General features: G+C 40.7%; 1 protein-coding gene across 1 annotated transcript in view; it reads right to left on the reverse strand.

The window, feature by feature from the left end:
• GALNT9 (polypeptide N-acetylgalactosaminyltransferase 9) overlaps positions 1–21,015 on the reverse strand; it is a 450,947-nt gene that overhangs the window by 183,181 nt on the left and 246,751 nt on the right. The window contains exon 6 of the mRNA XM_082253021.1: positions 11,693–11,810. Within this exon, the coding sequence (XP_082109147.1) occupies positions 11,693–11,810 (118 nt within the window). The remainder of the gene's footprint in view (positions 1–11,692; positions 11,811–21,015) is intronic.

The raw sequence follows: 21,015 nt of genomic DNA on the forward strand, positions 1-21,015 counted from the left end.
CGTGATTCTTTGCCCTAAGCTCTACAATTTATTTTCTTGCCATTAAAAAACATTTATTAATGTAGCAGTTTAATTATTGCCAAACTTTAACTACACATTTTAGTTAACATTAAAAAGTAAATAGCAGCTTAGGTTGAAGCAGCAGCTACACAAGGACATAAGAATGTTCCAAAATGTCAATGAATTCTGGGAAGTAAAGGCATTTTTACTTTGTTTCAAAATGGTATATGCCATAAAATGGCAAAAGGGCAATTCCTTGGGGCCACAAAGCATCCAAGAGGTCTCCTGGAAAAGACATTTTTCTTTTTCTTTTGCCCGCACTGGCAAAAATGTTCTCAGTTATATCATATTCCCTCAGCTACTCAGTCTGATTTCATTGTGTAGTTTAGTGTTTTAATTTGCTATTAAATTAAATGTTTAATCTAGAATGGTATACTATAACTGTCATGTGTAAGTTTGCAGGATACTGTATAAGCCTATGACTTGCAGCTTTCCAGTCCTAAGTAGGGATGAGCTGGATGTTCGAGCTGAACATAAGTTAGACTCGAACATCGGGCGTTCGACTGCAAGGTTGCAGTGCATTAAGTGCTTGTGATTGGCCAAAGCATGCACCTGATCTGTATGCTTTGGCCAATCACAACACAGTGCCCTATCAGAGTCATGATTGGCCAAAGGCAGGGTGCCTTTAGCCAATCATGGCTCAGGGGCTAAGTCCACGCCCCACACTATATAAGGCTGCTGCTGACAGAGAGATTAGGTATTAGGCAATAGAGATTAGGCAGGTAGATAGTGGATAGTGTGTTGAGTTAGTTTAGTGCAGTCAGTGTAGTGTACAGGCTTCTGGGTCCCCTCTGGGTGCTCCCCAAGTTTTGTGTCCCTGTAACTTATAGTTTGTGAGCAGTGCCATGCCAAGCAAACCAAGATTTCCCAGAGATGCCAATGTTAAAGACGGGGAGAAATGCCATGCCAAGCTGACCAATATTTCCCATATATGCCAATGAGCATAAAAAAGCTGAAAATTGGTCTACGCAGGAAGGGGTTGAAAGTGTACTGTATTTACGTGGTTAAGGGGAACCCTATGACAAAAAAAAAAAAAAAAAAAACGCCATGGGTTCCCCCCCACAATTTATACCAGGCCCCATGGGGTCTGATACAGATTTTAGGGGAACTCCACACCAAAATTAAAAAAAAAAATTGATGTGGTGTCCCCTCCAAAATCCATACCAGGCCCTTATCCGAGCATGTAGCCTGCAAGGTCAGCATAGGGGTGGACGAGCGAGCGCCCCCCCTCCTGAATTATACCAGGCCACATGCACTCAACATGGAAAGGTGCTTTGGGGTGCCCCCCAAAGCACCTTGTCCCCATGTTGATGGGGACAAGGGCCTCTTTCTGACAACCCTGGACTGTAATTGTGGGGGTCTGCAAGCAAGTGAGGGACATTTTGAAATCTGGAAGCCCCCTTTAACAAGGGGGCCCTAGATCCCGGCTGCCCTCATGTGAATGGGTATCGGGTACGTCGTACTCCCTACCCATTCACCAAAAAAGTGTACAAAGAATAAGTAAACACAAAAGACAGTTTTTGACAAGTCCTTTATTCAAAAATAAAAATAAAAATAAAAATAGTGGCCTCAGTGTAAATCCATCAAAATCATGGTGCTTGCCGCACCCGAAGAATGTAAAAAAATTCAAAGGCGCTTCGCCCGTATGCCGCTCTTGAGCTTTGACAGCTATTTTTTTAGGTGAGGTGCGGGGCAACCCGGTTACGTTACCCAGTGGCACCGCCCCTTCTGACGTCACATAATGTCATGTGATGTCAGAAGGTGGCAGTGCCACTGATTCACGTGGCGTACAGATTGGACCCCTAACGGACATTTTTGATACTTTTGGGAGGACCAGTGACAATACTACAGTCGTCAGTGCTAAAAATATGCACTGTTACTGTAATAATGATACTGGCAGGGAAGGGGTTAACACTGTGGGTGATCAAGGGGTTAAATGTGTACCTAGGGGTGTGTTTCTAACTGTATGGGGGTTGGGCTTTTGAAATGATCACAGAGACCTGTGGTCCTATATAGCAGAATTACGCTCTGTGATCATTCTGTGGTCTGTGATCATCATGGCAATCGGAGCTGCCAGCCCCGTGCATTGGAGTACCTGCTGCCGAGTGGGGGCGGGAGTGTGCCGCCGCCGGCGCGCGTTTGCCCCTTAGCTGCAGGCGTGCGACCGACGTAGGGCTATGTCGGTTCATGCAGGAGGGCTAGCCTGCCGCAGTATATCTGCAACGGGCGTTCCGGAAGAGGTTAATAGAGTTTGCATGTTTGCTAGAAGTTTTTCCCTGTTCAAGATGTTCTGGAGTAAACCGAACAGGGAGGTGTTCGGCCCATCACTAGTCCTTAGATGTTGATGATGTTGCACTTTCTTTCATAACATAGGGGGAGGTTATGGTGTAATCTACATAGAGAACTAATGACAATGATTTCTAGGTGGAATAACCGGTTTTTGTTTCTACTTATTTATTAGGTATGACAAAATACTTTAAGAGTCGGTTCACACTATGGCGACACGACTCTGTACTACTTCGGGGGCGACTTGTGAATTCCCGTGCATCGCGACTTCGGCGCGACTTCCACGGAATTTATATAATGAATGTCTATGCAAGTCGCTCCGAGGTCGCCCCACGAAGTAGTACAGGACCCTTTTTCTAAGTCGAAGCGACTTGTGTCGCTCCTATTAGAACGGGTCCTGTAGCAGTCAATGGAACAAAAAATAACCCCTGAGGATTGGGACTTTCAACGGCAAGAACCATACTCAAGTCCTGGTTCTTGCCGTTGAAAGTCCCAATCCTCAGGGGTTATTTTTTGTTCCATATGCATTAGGGATGTTGGCAAGATTCCAGGTTTAAAACACAGAATCCGAATTTATCTTTTCTGTAGCAGTCAATGGACCGCGACTTGTCAGGCTGACAAGTCGCCTGACAAGTCGCGGTAGTGTGGACCGAGTCTTAATGGTATATTTACGTAACAGACTCAAAAGGTACAAATAAGAGAAGTTTATATTTAGGGTCTATATACAATTAAAGGAAACATCATAAATCCCATCACAGCTGGATTCCTTGGCAGGAATCAGTTCCCTTCTCTCTTAGTCCTGCTGCATCCTCAGTTCCTGTTCAAGAATGTTCTTGTTCAGTGATGTACTTGAGAGGCTCTTTCCTCTATGGATTCCTGCATACAGGGTGGTTTTAGAGCCTCTGATGGGTGTAATTTTGGTAGATGGGTGAAGTTAATATGTGTAACAATTTGTTTGAATTTATATAGAGATCTATGTTTGTCCTAGTGATCTTTGCAAGTAATGATTTAACACCTCCATTTATTTAGTTTGAATTACTGATGACGTCTTGAATATTGATCTCTATATGGATGTTGATTTAGATCGTCCTTAGGCTGACATATAGCTGCAGAGGGGCACCACACCAAATGAAAGTGGAAAATGACATATGTCTCATATAATTCTTAAGATGTTCTCTAATCAAAGCAATGTTTGGTTCTCTTTTTGCTTTGCACTGTATAGACCGGCGCGTATAGACTGTAAGCACTACTCTGAGGTTTCTAATCTGTCTTTTGTTATATGTGACTCACTACATTTCTGTTTTGCACATTATGCACAGCTATGTCACCGTGACTGCTGAATGAGTTGTCCAAGTTGTGGTGTGAATTCAATGTGAATATACATACATGAAGAAATGTATTACCTAGACCAATGGGGATGCAGCACACTTTACTGGACTGTGACACAGCTCCTTTGAACTTACAGCATTATTTCTCTACGTATGTGTTAAACATGATATTTATAAACATTAATATAAGCCCCCTATGACATTTTACTTTACTTTGGGCCTACTTGAATAAGCTGTTCAAAAGCTTGGTGCATGATAATGAGGCATAGCTTGAGACATGAGTGTTTGGGACTGACAAGACCATGAGAATGTTTTATTCTGTTTAATTGTTTTTAATCTTATTGGGGCAGCCCGGTATTGATTTATTTAGGAACACCTAAAGCTTTAGTTCTTTAAAACCCTTACTTAAAACCAGAACTGAACTTTTGATTACTGATTTCATGGGACAGGCTGTAAACATTGGAGAAGATGATAGTTCTGCAGCAGAGGTAAGCAAATTGGGTTGGGGTGGGTAGTGCAGTTTAGTTAAAAGTAGAGTTGTTCTTTTAACTTTCATTACTATCTATGTTGTCAGTCTTTCAGTCTATACAATACACATTTTTGTGACTAGAGCCTTTAAAGTGAATCTATGACCATTTTTTTTTTTGTATTAGATAAAGTAGAAAAGGTTAAGAACTCCTGTCTAGTTTTTATAGCTCTCTATGTTGCTGCTAGAGAAAGTATCCAGTTCAATGTGTTCTGGAGACTATTGGTAGCAGGCACAATGTAATGACAAATCTAACATTTTACAGTAGTCCGTAAAACAGGAGGTGATAAGAAATATTTTAATAGTGACATAAACCAATGTTTGAATTAGAAAATGAATTATTTAGGCTGTGTACACTGTATGCATCTTAAATTGTAAATGGAATACCTTTAAGATAGAATGGCATTTGTCACCACTGCAATACAGTAAATAAAAACTGACTAGCATGCAGCTACTAATAAAATTTTACCATAAAACCTAATTCAGTCATTTGAATAACAAGGTATGTTTAGTGCAGTGTGCTAGTCGCATTATCCAGTCCTTTCCTCTCAGTTCCGTCACTTTAGCTGTCATCTTTTTCACGACATGTCATAGCTTTTGTTAGTACATTAATGCCTAAAAGTATTGAAAGTGAATGTCAACGAATTCAGGAGTTGAAGCACATAATATGGATGCAGCCAAATACAAGTTTCTAAATTTGAAGGTCCTTTTTCTTTAGGATGGTAATAAATGCGTGGTGGTCACAACAACTGACAAAATAATCAAACCTTTTACATGTGACTTGATCCAAACACATAGAAATCCACAACGTAAAATGTGACAAACAAGATCCAACACTTTGAGGTTACAAAATGACAAGAAATTAGAGTAGGATAGATGCTTTACTTTACTGCCCATTTGTAGGCAGGTACCTACTTTACATTGTGTTTTTGCTGATAATTTATATTACTGTGATTACTGTACCTTTAAATTATTGGTCTGATGTATACAGGGTTAATATAATAGTGTGACATGCTTCCCTCTATGTGTAAGTCACTTCCTTTGCAAGAGGCATATATGCAGGGAAAGATGGTATTGGGATGCAGACCAGTATGGGAGCAGTAAAGTGAAGACCTGCTGTACAATATGATCTGTTCTTCTGGCTATCCCAGCAAATAGAACCGTTTGTTAAGGCATCCATGTGTATGGACTCTGTATATTGCTATGGTCTTGTTTATCTTTAAGATATGGGCAGCACCAATAGGGACAGTATAGCCAACTATGCACAGTCTAATCTTATTTTTTGCACAAATACATCTTTGTGAAGAAAAGCTAAACTGTAAAGATGCTATTAAACTGCATCAATAAACTGCAGTCATTGAGCATGGACTCCCATATTGTTGAGTGGATTAGGCAGTGGCTGAGTGACAGACAACAGAGGGTTGTAGTCAATGGAGAACATTCAGAACAAGGTCATGTTACCAGTGGGGTACCTCAGGGATCTGTACTGGGACCAATTTTGTTTAATATCTTCATAAGTGATATTGCAAAAGACCTCGATGGTAAGGTTTGTCTTTTTGCTGATGACACAAAGATATGTAACAGGGTTGATGTTCCTGGAGGGAAACGCCAAATGGAAAACGATTTAGGAAAACTAGAAGAATGGTCAGAACTCTGGCAACTGAAATTTAATATGGATAAGTGCAAGATAATGCACCTGGGGGGTAAAAACCCAAGGGCAGAATATAGAATATTTGACACAGTCAAGACGTCAGTATCTGAGGAAAGGGATTTAGGAGTAATTATTTCAGAAGACTTAAAGGTGGGAAGGCAATGTAATAGAGCAGCACGAAATGCCAGCAGAATGCTTGGATGTATAGGGAGAGGTATAAGCAGTAGAAAGAGAGAAGTGCCGCTGTACAGAACACTGGTGAGACCTCACTCGGAGTATTGTGCGCAGTACTGGAGGCCATATCTCCAGAAGGATATAGATACTCTAGAGAGAGTTCAGAGAAGAGCTACTAAACTAGTACATGGATTGCAGGAAAAAACTTACCAGGAAAGGTTAAAGGACCTTAACATGTATAGCTTGGAAGAAAGAAGAGACAGAGGGGATATGATAGAAACTTTTAAATACATAAAGGGAATCAACTCGGTAAAGGAGGAGAGCATATTTAAAAGAAGAAAAACTACCACAAGAGGACACAGTTTTAAATTAGAGGGGCAAAGGTTTAAAAGTAATATGAGGAAGTATTACTTTACTGAGAGAGTAGTGGATGCATGGAATAACCTTCCTGCAGAAGTGGTAGCTGCAAATACAGTGAAGGAGTTTAAACATGCATGGGATAGGCATAAGGCTATCCTTCATATAAGATAGGGCCAGGGACTATTCATAGGATTCAGATATATTGGGCAGACTAGATGGGCCAAATGGTTCTTATCTGCCGACACATTCTATGTTTCTATGTTTCTATGCTATACTGAACTGATGTTCTACCTCCAATGCCTTCAGCAACTTATTACAGTAAATAAATTATTTATTTAAAGAGGAAGTTGTCTTGCTTCACTTTTCTGAGGTGAAGAATTCAAGTGTCTTACAGTTATGTAGTCATGGTGCATCTGAAGAACAGAAGGGGAGTGGAGAGTGTAAGTCATGGTTAACCTTCAAAGTAAAGAGTCAAGTGTGCAAAGTTGACTCCTAATGGTGTGAAGAGTGTACAAGAAGGAGAAGTAGTCAGCTAACAGAGGAAGCAGTGATGGTGGCTGATGATGGGACCTTTGGTAGTGAAGGGGCAGTTTAATACTTTATGTTTCCCACTTAGTGGTGAGGTCACCATACTGGAGCCTGCTATTGTTCAGTGCCCCCTATGGGCCAAGCCTGGAAGCCACGATGTGCAAGGTCCTGCAATCTAAAGTATGGGTACTTTTCTCTGCAGGCAGATATGGCAGAATATAATATGGTGCAGTGTGTTGAGACAAGAACAAGCTGGTGGAGTAAGTGTATGTTATGCACAACTTTCTGAAAATGACTTTGTAGTATGCCAGGCCAGGTAGGAACAGGCCATTCCTCCAGCTGGGGAAGATGAAACTGTCCTTCTGTGAGTATGTGGAGCCCTGGAACACATCATTATCTATGGCTTGAGGGCAAGACCAACCGACACTGATGCAAGTCTATGATGAGTGTCATAGCTATGATACTCTCAAAAATGCCCCTAGGGGGCAACCTGCTAGCGACTTTTCAACATATTTCAGGGTCAATAAAAAAAAGTAGGATGGGAAAAACAATCAATTACATCTCAAGTATATTTTTAGATTGTGCTGTCCCACTGCTTGACCCCCACATTCCTGATAAAGAAAAGTATCTGAGCAATGTTTTAGTGTGTAACATCTAATACTAGTATTGTCCACCATTTTGTTCAGTCCCTACTGCTGTGAAATTTAATGGGGAAGAGAAAAGTCATGGAAGTTGCACATCTCTGCAAAACCCAGTAAAAAGGGGAATGACAGCCTCAGTCCGGGCTCCAACTAGGCCACGCCCTTGGAGCCCAGGCTTAGGCTGTGATACACCTTCTTATGGGTTTTGCAGAGATGTGTGACTTCCAGGACATTACCCTTTTCCAATAGATGTCTAGAGGTGGGACGAGCTCTGTCATTGTCTGCACTCCAAGCGGTTGCTGCATAGGAGGACCCAGTGGCACCTGTCAATTTAATTTAGGTCACAGTGCTGCAAAATTTAAATGCAAATTGCCCCTCATGTCCTATGAAAATAGTTTTTGCAGTGCCAAGCCCAGAGAGAAATACAGTTCTAGCCCATGAAGTCTAATGAAAAATAATATTGCTAACTGCCCACTGATAATGGTACTCTCTGGATGCCAGTGCCTGGGGAGCAACTTGCCTGAATCTCAGCAGAAAGCATACATACTTTCCTGAAGTGGAAAGTACTGTATATTATCTCTTCCTGATGTCCACTGCAAAAAAAAAAAAAACTCTCAGGATTTGGTACCTAGTAAAAACAAATTAATCAATTGTTGAAAACTGTGGAAAATGTTTTCAGTGCCTATTATCTAGTTCAGCGTGTCTCATCCTTTTTTTTTTTTTCAGTCAAGGCACCATTTAAAATTATGTACAGTCTCAAGGCATCCTTTAAAATTATGGACAGTCTCAAGGCACCCCATTCTAAAATGCAAAAAAACTATTAAATAGTTTCACATAATGCAGCGACATCCACACAGAGGTGATGTATTCTTCCAAAGCAAATACACCTTTGCACACTGGTGCTCACAAGTATTTTAATGTTTCTCTTCTCCCTCACTCATCAAATGAGACCCCCCAATGCTGATGGAGCAGGGCAGGGGAAGGGCAAACAAACATGCTGTGCCTGTGCCTGATGTCCTCCCTATCTACCAATGACATCATTGGTTCTCAAGACTCTGACGGCTAGAAGAACATAATGGTGCACAATGAAAACCTGTGGCTTTGTGTAACTAAAAGGAAGGCTTGTGCCACCTGCTGGCTTGTATACAATTGTTGGGCAATTTTTTAAGCATTGTGCCAAGGCACCCCTGAAGAAACCTGAAGGCACCCTGGTATACTGCTATATTTAGGTACAGGTTATAAAACAACTAAAAAAGATCCAGACATAATGGCACATTATTCCTGTGCACATGGGGCAGCACTGCTTTAAACAGAGTTCATTGGAAGCCTCCAGGTATATAGCTTCCAATGTGTATTAGGGATTATAATGTCCCTTATTTACAAGTAAGAGCTCTGGGCTTGTGAGAGTATCATTTAAGGCCTGTTATAAACGGTACAGTAAAAAGTTTTCTTCTAGTTCCAAATCTTTATTCTAAGAAAAAAATATTGTTTTCATAGCTACTTGTAAGCTCCATATGTCTCACTCTTCTCATACCAGGGTATACAACCTAGAATCAAATCCTTAAACTACATTTTTTGTCTGTCTTGTTGACCTGTAAAGAAAGCTTTTGTTGCCTTATGAGTTAGGTGGAATCTCCCTTACCGTGTTGTGATGATGAGGAGTTAGGTATAAATCTCCATCAGTAATTGTAATATTAATGTAAAGATATATATGAGATATTGAGTTTTGATTTTACAGTTAGTTCATATATGATTATCAATTATATGAAGTTGGGTGACTTCCGCCTACAGGCAATAGTGACTGGATTAACAAGTCCATTTAAAATGCATGTCGGGCTACCTGGGAGGGGTCTGCTATTTACACTGATAAACAAACTGTAGTACAGCCCCGTAATTATGTTCCTTTTCCCCAGACATTACGGGGCCAGAAAATAATTGATAATCTTCCATGACAGGTCATTCCTTTATCTCACCCTCTACTGCAAAGACTGTCCCTTAAGATATGCAATGAAGATTGACTATCGGTTGAAGGGTTGGACAATAGGCCCGGGAGATGTACAGGTTCTCCCCCCCAACAGAGAACCTAGGGGAGGGGGAATTGTCCTATCCTGAACGGGATACGCCCACAGGGAGGAATAGGGCATGATAGCTGAACCAATGAGAATAGCCCTATACAAGGCTATGGGATATGGGTCTATATTAACAAAGGTGTAGATAGAGGGACTTCCTGTTTGGCATGGGAGAGCTGGAGGAAGCACTAAGGGTAATTATGAAGGAGTAAGGTTTACATTGTATATTCTCTTTGTGTCGGTCGTAGTGTGTTTGTATATGAGTATATACTCTATACACTGTATTTGTTCAGTTAAATTAGGAATATTTTACATTTTGTAGTATGTACAATAGTTAGATTGTTGTAAATTAAGTAGGCTTTTCAAACTATATACCAATAAATAATTGCTGTTTTAAAGCTTTTCATTCATAGTCAAAGAACTCTCATTTTTAACCCAAATATTGTCTGAGATAAATTAAATCTCATATTGTTCGGGTAACACTTTGAAGCCTATTTCTTACCAAAGATTTTTTTCTTTTTTTTTAGTTTTGTTGCTTGTGTTTCCATTCTAGAGAAATTTCTTCACTTCTATTTAACTGGTGTCACACAAAGGAGGAAGTGAAAGAAAACCTTCCAAATTCCTGTTGGTTGTCAGACAGAACAGGATGGGAGGAAGACTTAGAACCTCTTTCAGGATTTTATTACTGTCTTTTACCCCAACAAGATGATTTCCCCTTATTTCTTGCTCAGGTGATGGTTGCCAGACAGAACAGGAATAAATAACTATCCTCTAATAGCACACAAACAGCAATTAAAAATCAGACGTTCCGCAATTCAAAACTAATAGAAACTTTATTTGACTAGAGTTTGATTTTAAAGAGACACCGTCAGCTTGCCTATGCAAGGCAAAGTAAAAGTGTATCTGGGAAGGGACACTGACCCCATATATACTCAACATTCCAGCAATTTCTTGCCACTGCTTCCTCCTCTGCTGCCTGTATAAGCATACGTGGTAATTGCAACCACAGTAAGCAGTCATCTCACCCAGACCTAACAATTAGCTACTACACCTAAGCAATGTCAGAGGGGGAGGTCACATTCTCCTCAAAAACTGGAATTGCCAAGTATTGTGACAGTATTGAGATGGCTACAGAGTCAGAAGGAGTCAGCAAGAGATTCCTGACAAGATGGGTAAAAGGGGCTTAGGGTGGGCTCTTTCCAGAGATGCTGTCACTTTGCTCTGCATGGGCAACACCGCAGTGTCTCTTTAGGACCAATAAGACAGCTGAGATGAAAGATAGTTACATAGTTAGTCAGGTTGAAAAAAGACACAATTCCATCTAGTTCAACCAATAAAAGAGATAAAAAAAATCATACAATCCCATATACATAAACCTATACCCACAGTTGATCCAGAGGAAGGTGAAAAACCCCAGCAAAGCATGATCCGATTTGCTACAGCAGGGGGAAAAAATTCCTTCCTGATCCCCCGAGAGGCAATCGGATATTCCCTTGATCAACTTTACCTATACATGTTAGTACCCAGTTATAATATTTACATTTAGGAAATAATTCAGGCCTTTTTTTAAAGATATTTAAAACATCATCTGATGTTTTAAATCTTCTCCTTATTACCACTGGCAGAACAATTGCAATAAAATTGATATTAATGTATATAAACAGTGTGATATTTGAATCTCTTTAGCTATCAAATGTCTTTTCATCTCACCTCCATTCAGATACAGCATCCATTAGCAGGGGAGCTACTGCCGTGTGCATAAGTGGCAATATTTAAGTGGCACACTAAGTATGCATATCCCATACCTTGCATAATTAAGGGGCACACAGTTCATCAGTATATAAGCCTACACAGCAGACCAATCTACCATTTAGTAAATCGACAGACTTTACACTGCTATAAATTGTATGCCGTGTCAAACTGCCGCTAGTGAGTTATATATCTCAGTTGGAGTTCTTCCATTGTGTTCAGTCATTCTGCCCATATATTACTGAGAACAATGCATGCATTTAATAGATGTGATCTCACAAATTACACAGCATTAATGCCGGGCGAGTCTGAACACTTACTCTCATGCCAAGCTCAATATTTTCTCCTCCGTACACCTCCATGCCAGGATCCAACAGCCCAATTTCTCCAAAGTAAGCTCTGTCCACCACAAAGGAGCAGCCAATCATCGCTGGAGTCCTAATACAAAAACATAAAATGAGCACCGTCTCTGAAAAACAGGGTCTTCTTCTTGCTGGCAGCTAAGTGTTCTTATCGTTACATGCTAAAAATGTAATTAGGTCATAACAAAGAAATCAAAAAAGATCAAGCCTCACTTCTGAAGTGTTATTTTGGCTCTGAACCTAGATGTGTGCATATTTATTAGAGTGTAAAAGGTTTAGTAGTGTAAGACAAAGCAGACTCAACTGTAGAGATAAAGAATGAAGGTCTTTTGAAGCAGTTCAAATGGTCACTGCATGCCTGTAAAAAATCTTTTTTCTTTCTGTGCAGTCAGCCCTTTCTTCTGTGTCCTTTCTGGTTTTGACACCATGGCTATTTCATATGCTTTTAACACTTGGTTCTGCCTGAACCTCCTGGTATAAAATGAAAGAATATTGCTGGTTCTGCAGCTTTCTTTAAGATAATGATCCTACCACAAAGGACCCCTTGCAGGCACATCCTGTTATAGGGTGACATTAAACTAACCTAGCCTTCCAATGGTTCTTCTGCTTTGTCACCCTGTCAATCTTTAAAGTAAAGTAAAGTCTACAAACGATCATAATAACACAGATTGCACAGGCATGATCCATTGTTGTCACCATCAGGAAACCCCACCAGAAGAATGATATGCAGCACATGTAGGCAAGAAGAAGATGCTACAGATGATCAGCAGTGCATGTAAAAAATAGTTTTGAAAATATAATACATAATTGTATATTAAAACCAAATTTTAATACAAAGTCGGAGAAAAGGGGGAGCTTTCTTGAGCATGCCAACATCCTATCTAATTAGAAAAATTAGGAAAGACAGGTGTTCACATGGAACTACTGTCGTATGTGTGGACTTTATGGGCACATCGTGAGACAAACATACACTATATATTCTTAGCATAAAAGTCAATTTATTAAATATTCCTTAAAAATCTCAATAAAACACAGAGACTGGCCCCAGTTTGAGCTCAGCTCATTCATAGGAAATACATGTCTCCAAACAATTACTGTCATGTATATCATATATTCATATATCCTTTATATGTTTGATATACATAACAGCGATTGTTTGGAGACGTTTATCTCCTATGTATGAGCTGAGCTCAAACCGGGGCCAGTCTCTGTGTTTTATTGAGATTTTTAATAAATTGACTTTCATGCAAAGAATATATAGTGAATGTATGTCTCATGATGTGCCCATAAAGTCCACACATACAACAGTAGTTCCATGTAAACACCTGTCTTTCCTAATTTCTTTTAATACACAGTGCTTTCACAAAACAGATATGCTTTATATGTTCTTTAAAGAGGTTGTAAACTCGTTTAACTTTTTTTTTTACAACCTGAAAGACAAACACATAATGAGCTAGTATGCATCGCATACTAGCTCATTATGAGATACTTACCTTAGAACGAGCCCCCGCCGTGTCGCTCACTCACCTGTATGACGGGCGACATGTTCAGTCGCTCGTCTTCCGGGATCGCGGCATCCAGCCATCTGATTGGCCGGAGCCGCGGTGACGTCACTCCCGTGCACACGCGCGGGAGCCAACGGTCACGGCACGGGACTCTGAAGGAACGGCACCAGCGGCCGTTCCTTCAGAGCGCATGCGCCAGTGACGTCACTGGCTGCATGTAAGGTAAATATCTCCTAAACGGTACATGTTTAGGAGATATTTACAGTACCTATAGGTAAGCCTTAATATAGGCTTACCTATAGGTAAAAGTTACAGAGGAGGGTTTACTTCCTCTTTAACCTCAGGTATGCAAAGCCTGAAAGAAGTATTGCTTTATCTATCTGCTCTTTTTCTGTCATTTTAGCAGTCACCAAAATTGTCAATGTAAGTTTGATTTGAAACTTTATCTAGCATGCAAAAGTAAAGGGAATTAAATTAATATTTTAAATAAGGAATAATTTAAAAATAGATGTAGCACAGATAAAATAGATTTAGCAGTTTTCTATTAGTGCATACGGGCTTTCTTCTTTTACTGCCTTTTTTTTGATTCTCGTATTGCCTCTTCTTCTGGTCAAGAGAAGAAATCTGATTATTCAAATAAATACTGGCAGTAATTTACCATTATGCAGACAAGAACTGCAGAATATGAACCCCTGACCCTTTTCAAGGTCACAGCCGGCTGCTTACTAAGTCATGCTGTCATTTGCAGGATTCTGCACTGCATTACAGGCCCAGAGGAGGCAGATGTGTTTGATATCTGACTTCCTGTAAGCATTTCTTTTCTAACACATTTTCAGCATGGGCTGCGAATTTCTGATGAGAAAAGGCCACTGATGTAGTATGCGTCTGGACTCCTTGTGGTCCCTTGTCAATTCAAGACTAATTCATTCTAGTTTTCTGTTAGTTTAGTAATAAATCATGTTATTCCACCCAGCAACTTGGTGGTATTTGGGTTATAATCAAGGTCAAAATGTAACTATTTAAAACGATGGCTTCAAATAGGAAAACTAATGCAATGTAATGGAAAAAAAAAATCTATTAATTGTCTGTTCTGTACTGGTTTCACAGTATCTATGCACAGTAATTAGGAGCTTCTATATATGGACCCCAAATGTAGACATTCAGCAAGCATAACCGACGTTCTGTGACTGCTCATTAGTGCCAGAACTTCCAATAGCAAAGAACCTGCCTAATATCTGCTTATGTTAGCATTACTGAGATGTAAGATTACCATTGCATTTAACACAAAAATATTTGGATTGTAAATGGAACATATCATATATTTACCATTTATGGGTTCTTGCACAAAATACTTTTGTAGGAATGCTGGGTCTTCTGGCAAAAAGCTACTGCACAAAAACATGAGTATGGTGAGTATAGGGTTTGCATGCATGCATGCACGTATATGACCATAAATATCCTATTAACTTCCAGAATGCCAAGTATTCAAATAACATAACCTATTTAAAAGGGGGGGGGGGGTGGTCACCTCTCCTAATCTCCACTAAAATGAAGACCAATCACTCATTGCAAAACTTCAGAACTGTACACTGCCGGGAGTGTCAATTTCCTGGTCCCCCTCTGTGCATTTTCGTTCCTTCTGCCAGCCTCAATGTTATTACCGAACACATTAATGACCTAGGTGCTAGAGGATCTACAGAGCCCAAAAGTGTACCAGGAATCTGACACACCAGGAAGTGTCAGATTCTGCAGTTTCTTTAACTGATAATTTATTTCCAGTGAAGGCATCAAGAGAGCTGAATATTCCATGTACCGTATTTTCCGCCGTATAAGACGACTCAAAACCTCAAAAACATCCCCCAAAAATGGGGGGGGGGGGGGGGGTCGTCTTATACGCGGAGTATAAAAATCTCCAAGATAAGTAAGTAGGTGTAATCTCTCAAAGCGCTGGCTGGATGTGCCCTAATAATATCCAAGGTAAGTACCGTAAATGTAATCTCTCCAACATCTCCAAGGTATCGTAAGTAAGTATTAGATGTAATCTCTCAAGGTGCTGGCTGTGTGTGTGGGAATCCTGTATCGGTATACTGTATGTACCGTAGCTTCGACTACATACAGTATACCGCGCTGAACCAATCACAGTGAGTAATGTATTCTATTATTGAATACAAAGCCTGTTCAGTTTGTCGGAGTCAGAGAGAGTAACATCAGCCCATCTCTCTGAATCCGCCAATCCGAGCAGGCTTTGTATTACTGCAGTGAACCGCGGCATGAGTGACATCATCGTGGCTCTGGCCAATCACAGCGTCAGAGCCTGCGAACCCAGAAGTAACTCCGGGGAAAATGTCAGTGGTGACACCGATGTGCGGGCCCCGCTGTGGGGGCTTCGTTCTAAGGTACTCTAAGTATTACATAATAAGCTGGTATGCGATGCATACAAGCTCATTATGCCTTTGTCTTATGGGGTTTTTTAGAGTTTACAACCTCTTTAACTCCTAGTTGCACAGAATCGTTTATAAACGCCTGCTTTTAATGTATTCATATATACAGTATATCCCAAGCTGGGAATTGTTTGTGATATCTGGATATTTTCCTGAATACAGTGTAAAGCCACTTAGTAAAATCATTAAACAAGTTGGATGTACGTCTTTTGTCTACAAAGAAATGTTGATGTAGTACAAGCTCTTAAAGAGCATTAGATCTTTCCAAGCAAATCAGCATCCAGGATTCATCTAAAGAAAATTACGATTTTGTCATGCTGCTCAGTATTGTTTATGAAAGGAGATGCTTGTTTATTGACTATTTATGGAAATAGCGGTAGGTAAGAGACAAGCACAGGCCAATGCATACACTGAATTCAAGGACTGATAAATGACATTAGACAAACTTGTCTTGGATGGTGAAGTGTTGGAGTTTCATTTATCTCAGTCACAACATTTCATATAAAACTGAGGATAATATGTTATATATATGCTTCTGAGAAGACCTTTAGATTGTATTACAGATACTTCCTCAATATTATTCAGCTAGTTCACATCAGTTTGGTCTGCAGCCTCATATAGATAATAATAAGCAGGGTAGTGCTAGAGGCAAGAATCAATATGTTTGTGTCATATGTGATATATGTGCTGCCACTGAACCCGTGACATTTTTGCATTGTATTTGTTATTTTTTTTTTTTTACTATGTAATATAATGGAAGAAGGGCACTATATCCCCTTGTTCCAACCTTCATCTTAATTATTTTCAGTCAGTAAAAGTTAGTAATATATAAGCCATTAACAGAAAACTACCATTGTAAAAATTTTGAGATTTTTTAAACCACTCTCCGCTTTTTTTTCCTTCTCGCTTGGTGAATTAGGTTATCCACACACTTTCAGATTTGACTTGTCAGATCAACAACATTTACTGACAACTGTGTAGTTTGAGGGTCTGTCTGGCTCGATGTAATATAAATGGATTGTAATGATAACCATTCACACAAAATATGTATCATAAACAATTTTGAGCATATACAGTATCTCACAAAAGTGAGTACACCCCTCATATTTTTGGAAATATTTCATTATATCATTTCATGTGACAACACTGAAGAAATTACACTTTGCTACAATGTAAAGTCGTGAGTGTACAGCTTGTATGACAGTGTAAATTTGCTGTCCCCTCAAAATAACTCAACACACAGCCATTAATGTCTAAACCGCTGGCAACAAAAGTGAGTAAACCCCTAAGTAAAAATTTCAAAATTGGACCCATAGTGTCAATATTTTGTGTGGTCACCATTATTTTACAGCACTGCCTTAACCCTCTTGGGCATGGAGTTCACCAGATCTTCACAGGTTGCCACTGGAGTCCTCTTCCACTCCTCCATGACGACATCACAGAGCTGGTGGATGTTAGAGACCTTGCGCTCTTCCACCTTCTATTTGAGGATGCCCCACAGATGCTCAATAGGGTTTAGGTCTGGAGACATGCTTGGCCGGTTCATCACCTTCACCCTCAGCTTTTTTAGGAAGGTAGTGGTCGTCTAGGAGGTGTGCTTGGGGTTGTAATCATGTTGGAATACTGCCCTGCGGTCCAGTCTCCAAAGGGTGGGGATCATGCTCTGCTACAGTATGTCACAGTACATCTTGGCATTCATGGTTCCCTCAATTAACTGTAGCTCCCCAATGCCAGCAGCACTCATGCAGCCCCAGGCCATGACACTCCCACCACCATGCCTGACTGTAGATATGACATACTTGTCTTTGTACTCCTCACCTGATTGCCACCACACACGTTTGACACCATCTGAACCAAATAAGTTTACGTATCTTGGTCTCATCAGACCACAGGACATGGTTCCAATAATCAGCAAACTGTTTGCGGGCCTTCTTGTGCATAATCTTTAGAAGAGGCTTTCTTCTGGGATGACAGCCATGCTGACCAATTTGATGCAGTGTGCGGTGTATGGTCTGAGCACTGACAGGTTGACCTGCCCCCCCCCCCCCACTCCTTCAACCTCCGCAGCAATGCTGGCAGCACTTACAGTATATGTCTATTTCCCAAAGACAACCTTTGGATATGACGCTAAGCACGTGCACTCAACTTCTTTGGTCGACCCCATGGTGAGGCCTGTTCTGAGTGCAACCTGTCCTGTTAAACTGCTGTATTGTCTTGGCCACCATGCTGCAGCTCAGTTTAGGGTCTTGGCAATCTTCTTATAGCCTAGGCCATCTTTATGTAGAGCGACAATTCTTCGTTTCAGATTCTCAGAGAGTTCTTTGCCATGAGGTGCCATGTTGAACTTCCAGTGACCAGTATGAGAGAGTGAGAGCGATAACACCAAATTTAACACACCTGCTCCCCATTCACACCTGAGACCTTGTAACACTAACAAGTTACATGGCACCGGGGAGGGAAAATGGCTAATTGGGCCCAATTTGGACATTTTCACCTAGGGGTGTACTCACTTTTGTTGTCAGCGGTTTAGACATGAATGGCAGTGTGTTGAGTTATTTTGAGGGGGACAGCAAATTTACACTGTTATACAAGCTGTACACTCACTACTTTACATTGTAGCAAAGTATAATTTCTTCAGTTTTGTCACATGAAAAGATATAAAAAAATATTTACAAAAATGTGAGGGGTATACTCACTTTTGTGAGATACTGTACAATAAGAAGACTCTGCAGCTAGCCAGAACAAGAATTGAATTAGGCTGTTTCCATTAAATGCACTTGCTGTGATAAGGCACCTCTGCAAAGTGTGGTCCCTAACTATAAACTATCTTAGTCCCCAACTTGGAACATATTTATATTATTGCATAAAATAAGACCATGCTTACATGGAGATAACCCCTTCTTTTTTAAAGGTGCAACAGCAACCAGAATGCTAGCTCCCTCAAGACAGCTGAAGAGCCCCCAGTATAAGCCTGCACCATTTTCCAGAAGGCTTGCTCTCAATGTATTCATATATACAGTATATCCAAAGCTGGGATTTTTTAGTTTTTCGTTTGGGATTTTACTGTTCAGTGATGTCTTGAAGTGGCAATGTATGTGTATATGTATGCAACAAAAACCTAGTTTAACCACTTGCCGACCTTCGCAAGTACATTTACTGTGGCGGTCAGCCTCTCCTGGGCAAAGTGACGTATATATACGTCACTCGCCCGGGAGCCAATAGGGGGCAAGCGCGCGCCGATGTCCGCCGGTCACTCGCGATCGTCCACTGCAGAGAGAGAAAGGCAGGCGGCTGATGTAAACAAAGCCGCCTGTCATTCTCCCTGGTGTAACTGCAGAGACTGTACGATCCTGCTATGCAGGATCCTATGTCTCTATGGTTACATGAAAAGCCACACCCCTTTAAAGTTAGAAGCACACCCGTAAGGACACATTTAACCCCTGCATCTCCAATAAAGTTAACCCCTTCCCTGCCAGTGTCATTTTTACAGTAACAGTGCATATGTATAGCACTGATTACTGTAGTAATGTCACTGGTACCCCCAAAAGTGTCAAAAATGTCAGTCAAGGGTCCGATCTGTCCGCCGCATGGTCGCAGTCCCGCAAAAAAAAAAAACACTTTCGGGGTACCAGTGACATTACTACAGCAATCAGTGCTATAAATATGCACTGTTACTGTAATAATGACACTGGCAGGGAAGGGGTTAACTTTATTGGTGATCAAGGGGTTAAATGTATGCCTGGTGCTTACTGACGTGTGTGGGGGGAGGGGATTGTGTGACACAGGCACAGATCGCAGGTTCAGCTATGAGGAATCCTGTAATCTGTCCCTGCCTGTCACATAGGAGATCCGCCCGCTTTGTTTACACAAGCGGGCGGATTTCCTCACTCGATCCCCGACGATCGGGAAGAGTGGCGGTGATCACCGCCTCTCCTCCCCTGGCCCGACTCCCGCTGTGTCTGAATACAGCGGGAGCGAGACTCCGGCGGCGCGCGAGCGCCACCGAGAAGGGGAGGAGTCCAGCGACGTAGGTCTACATCGCTGGACGATAGCGAGCCACTTTGCCGCAGTACTCTCCATGTGAGCGGTCGGCAAGTGCTTAAAAGAAAGAAATGCTGGAAATATATCCCTCTGTGTGTAACACATCTATTTAAAATACTGTATATGAGTTTCACTTTTTGAATGGAATTACTGAAATAAATTAACTTTTTGATGATATTCAATTTTGTTGAGATGCACCTGTATATATCATATTGTTAGAGATGTTTTTTTTTTACCCATTTTTGCTCTTTTAGTTTACATTGAAAATGTATCTCAGCCTCCTGGAGCTAGACAATTGTCCAGAGCTACTAGAAAAATGGTTAAATAAGGTTTTACTAACTACAAAGCTGTTTATTTAGTCTCTCTTATTCCTTCCTACTGTTCTATTTTATAGGTGCATTTACATTTTGATCTCTGTGTGTTACAGGTTATCTTTGACTCTCCAGCCGATGCTCAGTAACATTTCCAAGCATGCTGTGCAAGCCAGTGATGTCCCATTGCAACATTTGTCCTTTGGTTATGTGCAGTGAATGAGAAAAGAATGTCTGGTTCTTTAGAAGTGAATCAATGTAATGTGCAGAGTTTGATATTAGCTGTATAGTGAATCAATTTAACACTTCCTTTGAGAGAAAATACAGACAATCGTTGTGACATTTATGTTTGTGTACATATTAAGGGACAGTACAATATTTCCTCTCCGAGAAAACACAGTGAATTTGTGAAAGTGCTTCCACTGTCAATGATATTCACTGTTTGGCAACCTTTAAAACATGCATATGTAAATTACAATTCTGGCATGTCAATTCTAACTACTGGCTGGTACCGTTGGGAGAGTGTCCTGTTATGCCCCATGCACACGTGCAGATTATCTGCAGACTTTTGTCTGCAGACTTACCTTTTCTATGTAGTGCAAGGGCCTGCCGGATTGCATACAAATTGAAAGTGTTTAGGTTTGACCTCATATTATATGGTTTTGGTAAGTCTGCAGACAAAAGTCTGCAGATAATCTGCACGTGTGTATGGGGCATTACTTTAAAGTGGATTTAAACTAAAAAAAAAACCAAACATCACAGGTGTATTTTTTTCACAGCAGAGACCCTTTTGTTACAACTGTTTTCTCCCTGCGTGTTAGCGTTACTGCACACTGAGCCACGTATGCACTCAAAAAAATGATATGTTGGATTTGATTAACTTTTTTATGTCAACAAGTTGAACATAGCTGGTATACGTTGAATTTAAGTAACATGGTCTATTACTGTTACTTAACCTCCCCTGCGATCCCCCGCCGTCCTCC

Source organism: Pelophylax lessonae (genome assembly GCF_965119305.1).
Source record: "Pelophylax lessonae genome assembly, chromosome: 1".
Lineage (NCBI taxonomy): Eukaryota > Metazoa > Chordata > Amphibia > Anura > Ranidae > Pelophylax > Pelophylax lessonae.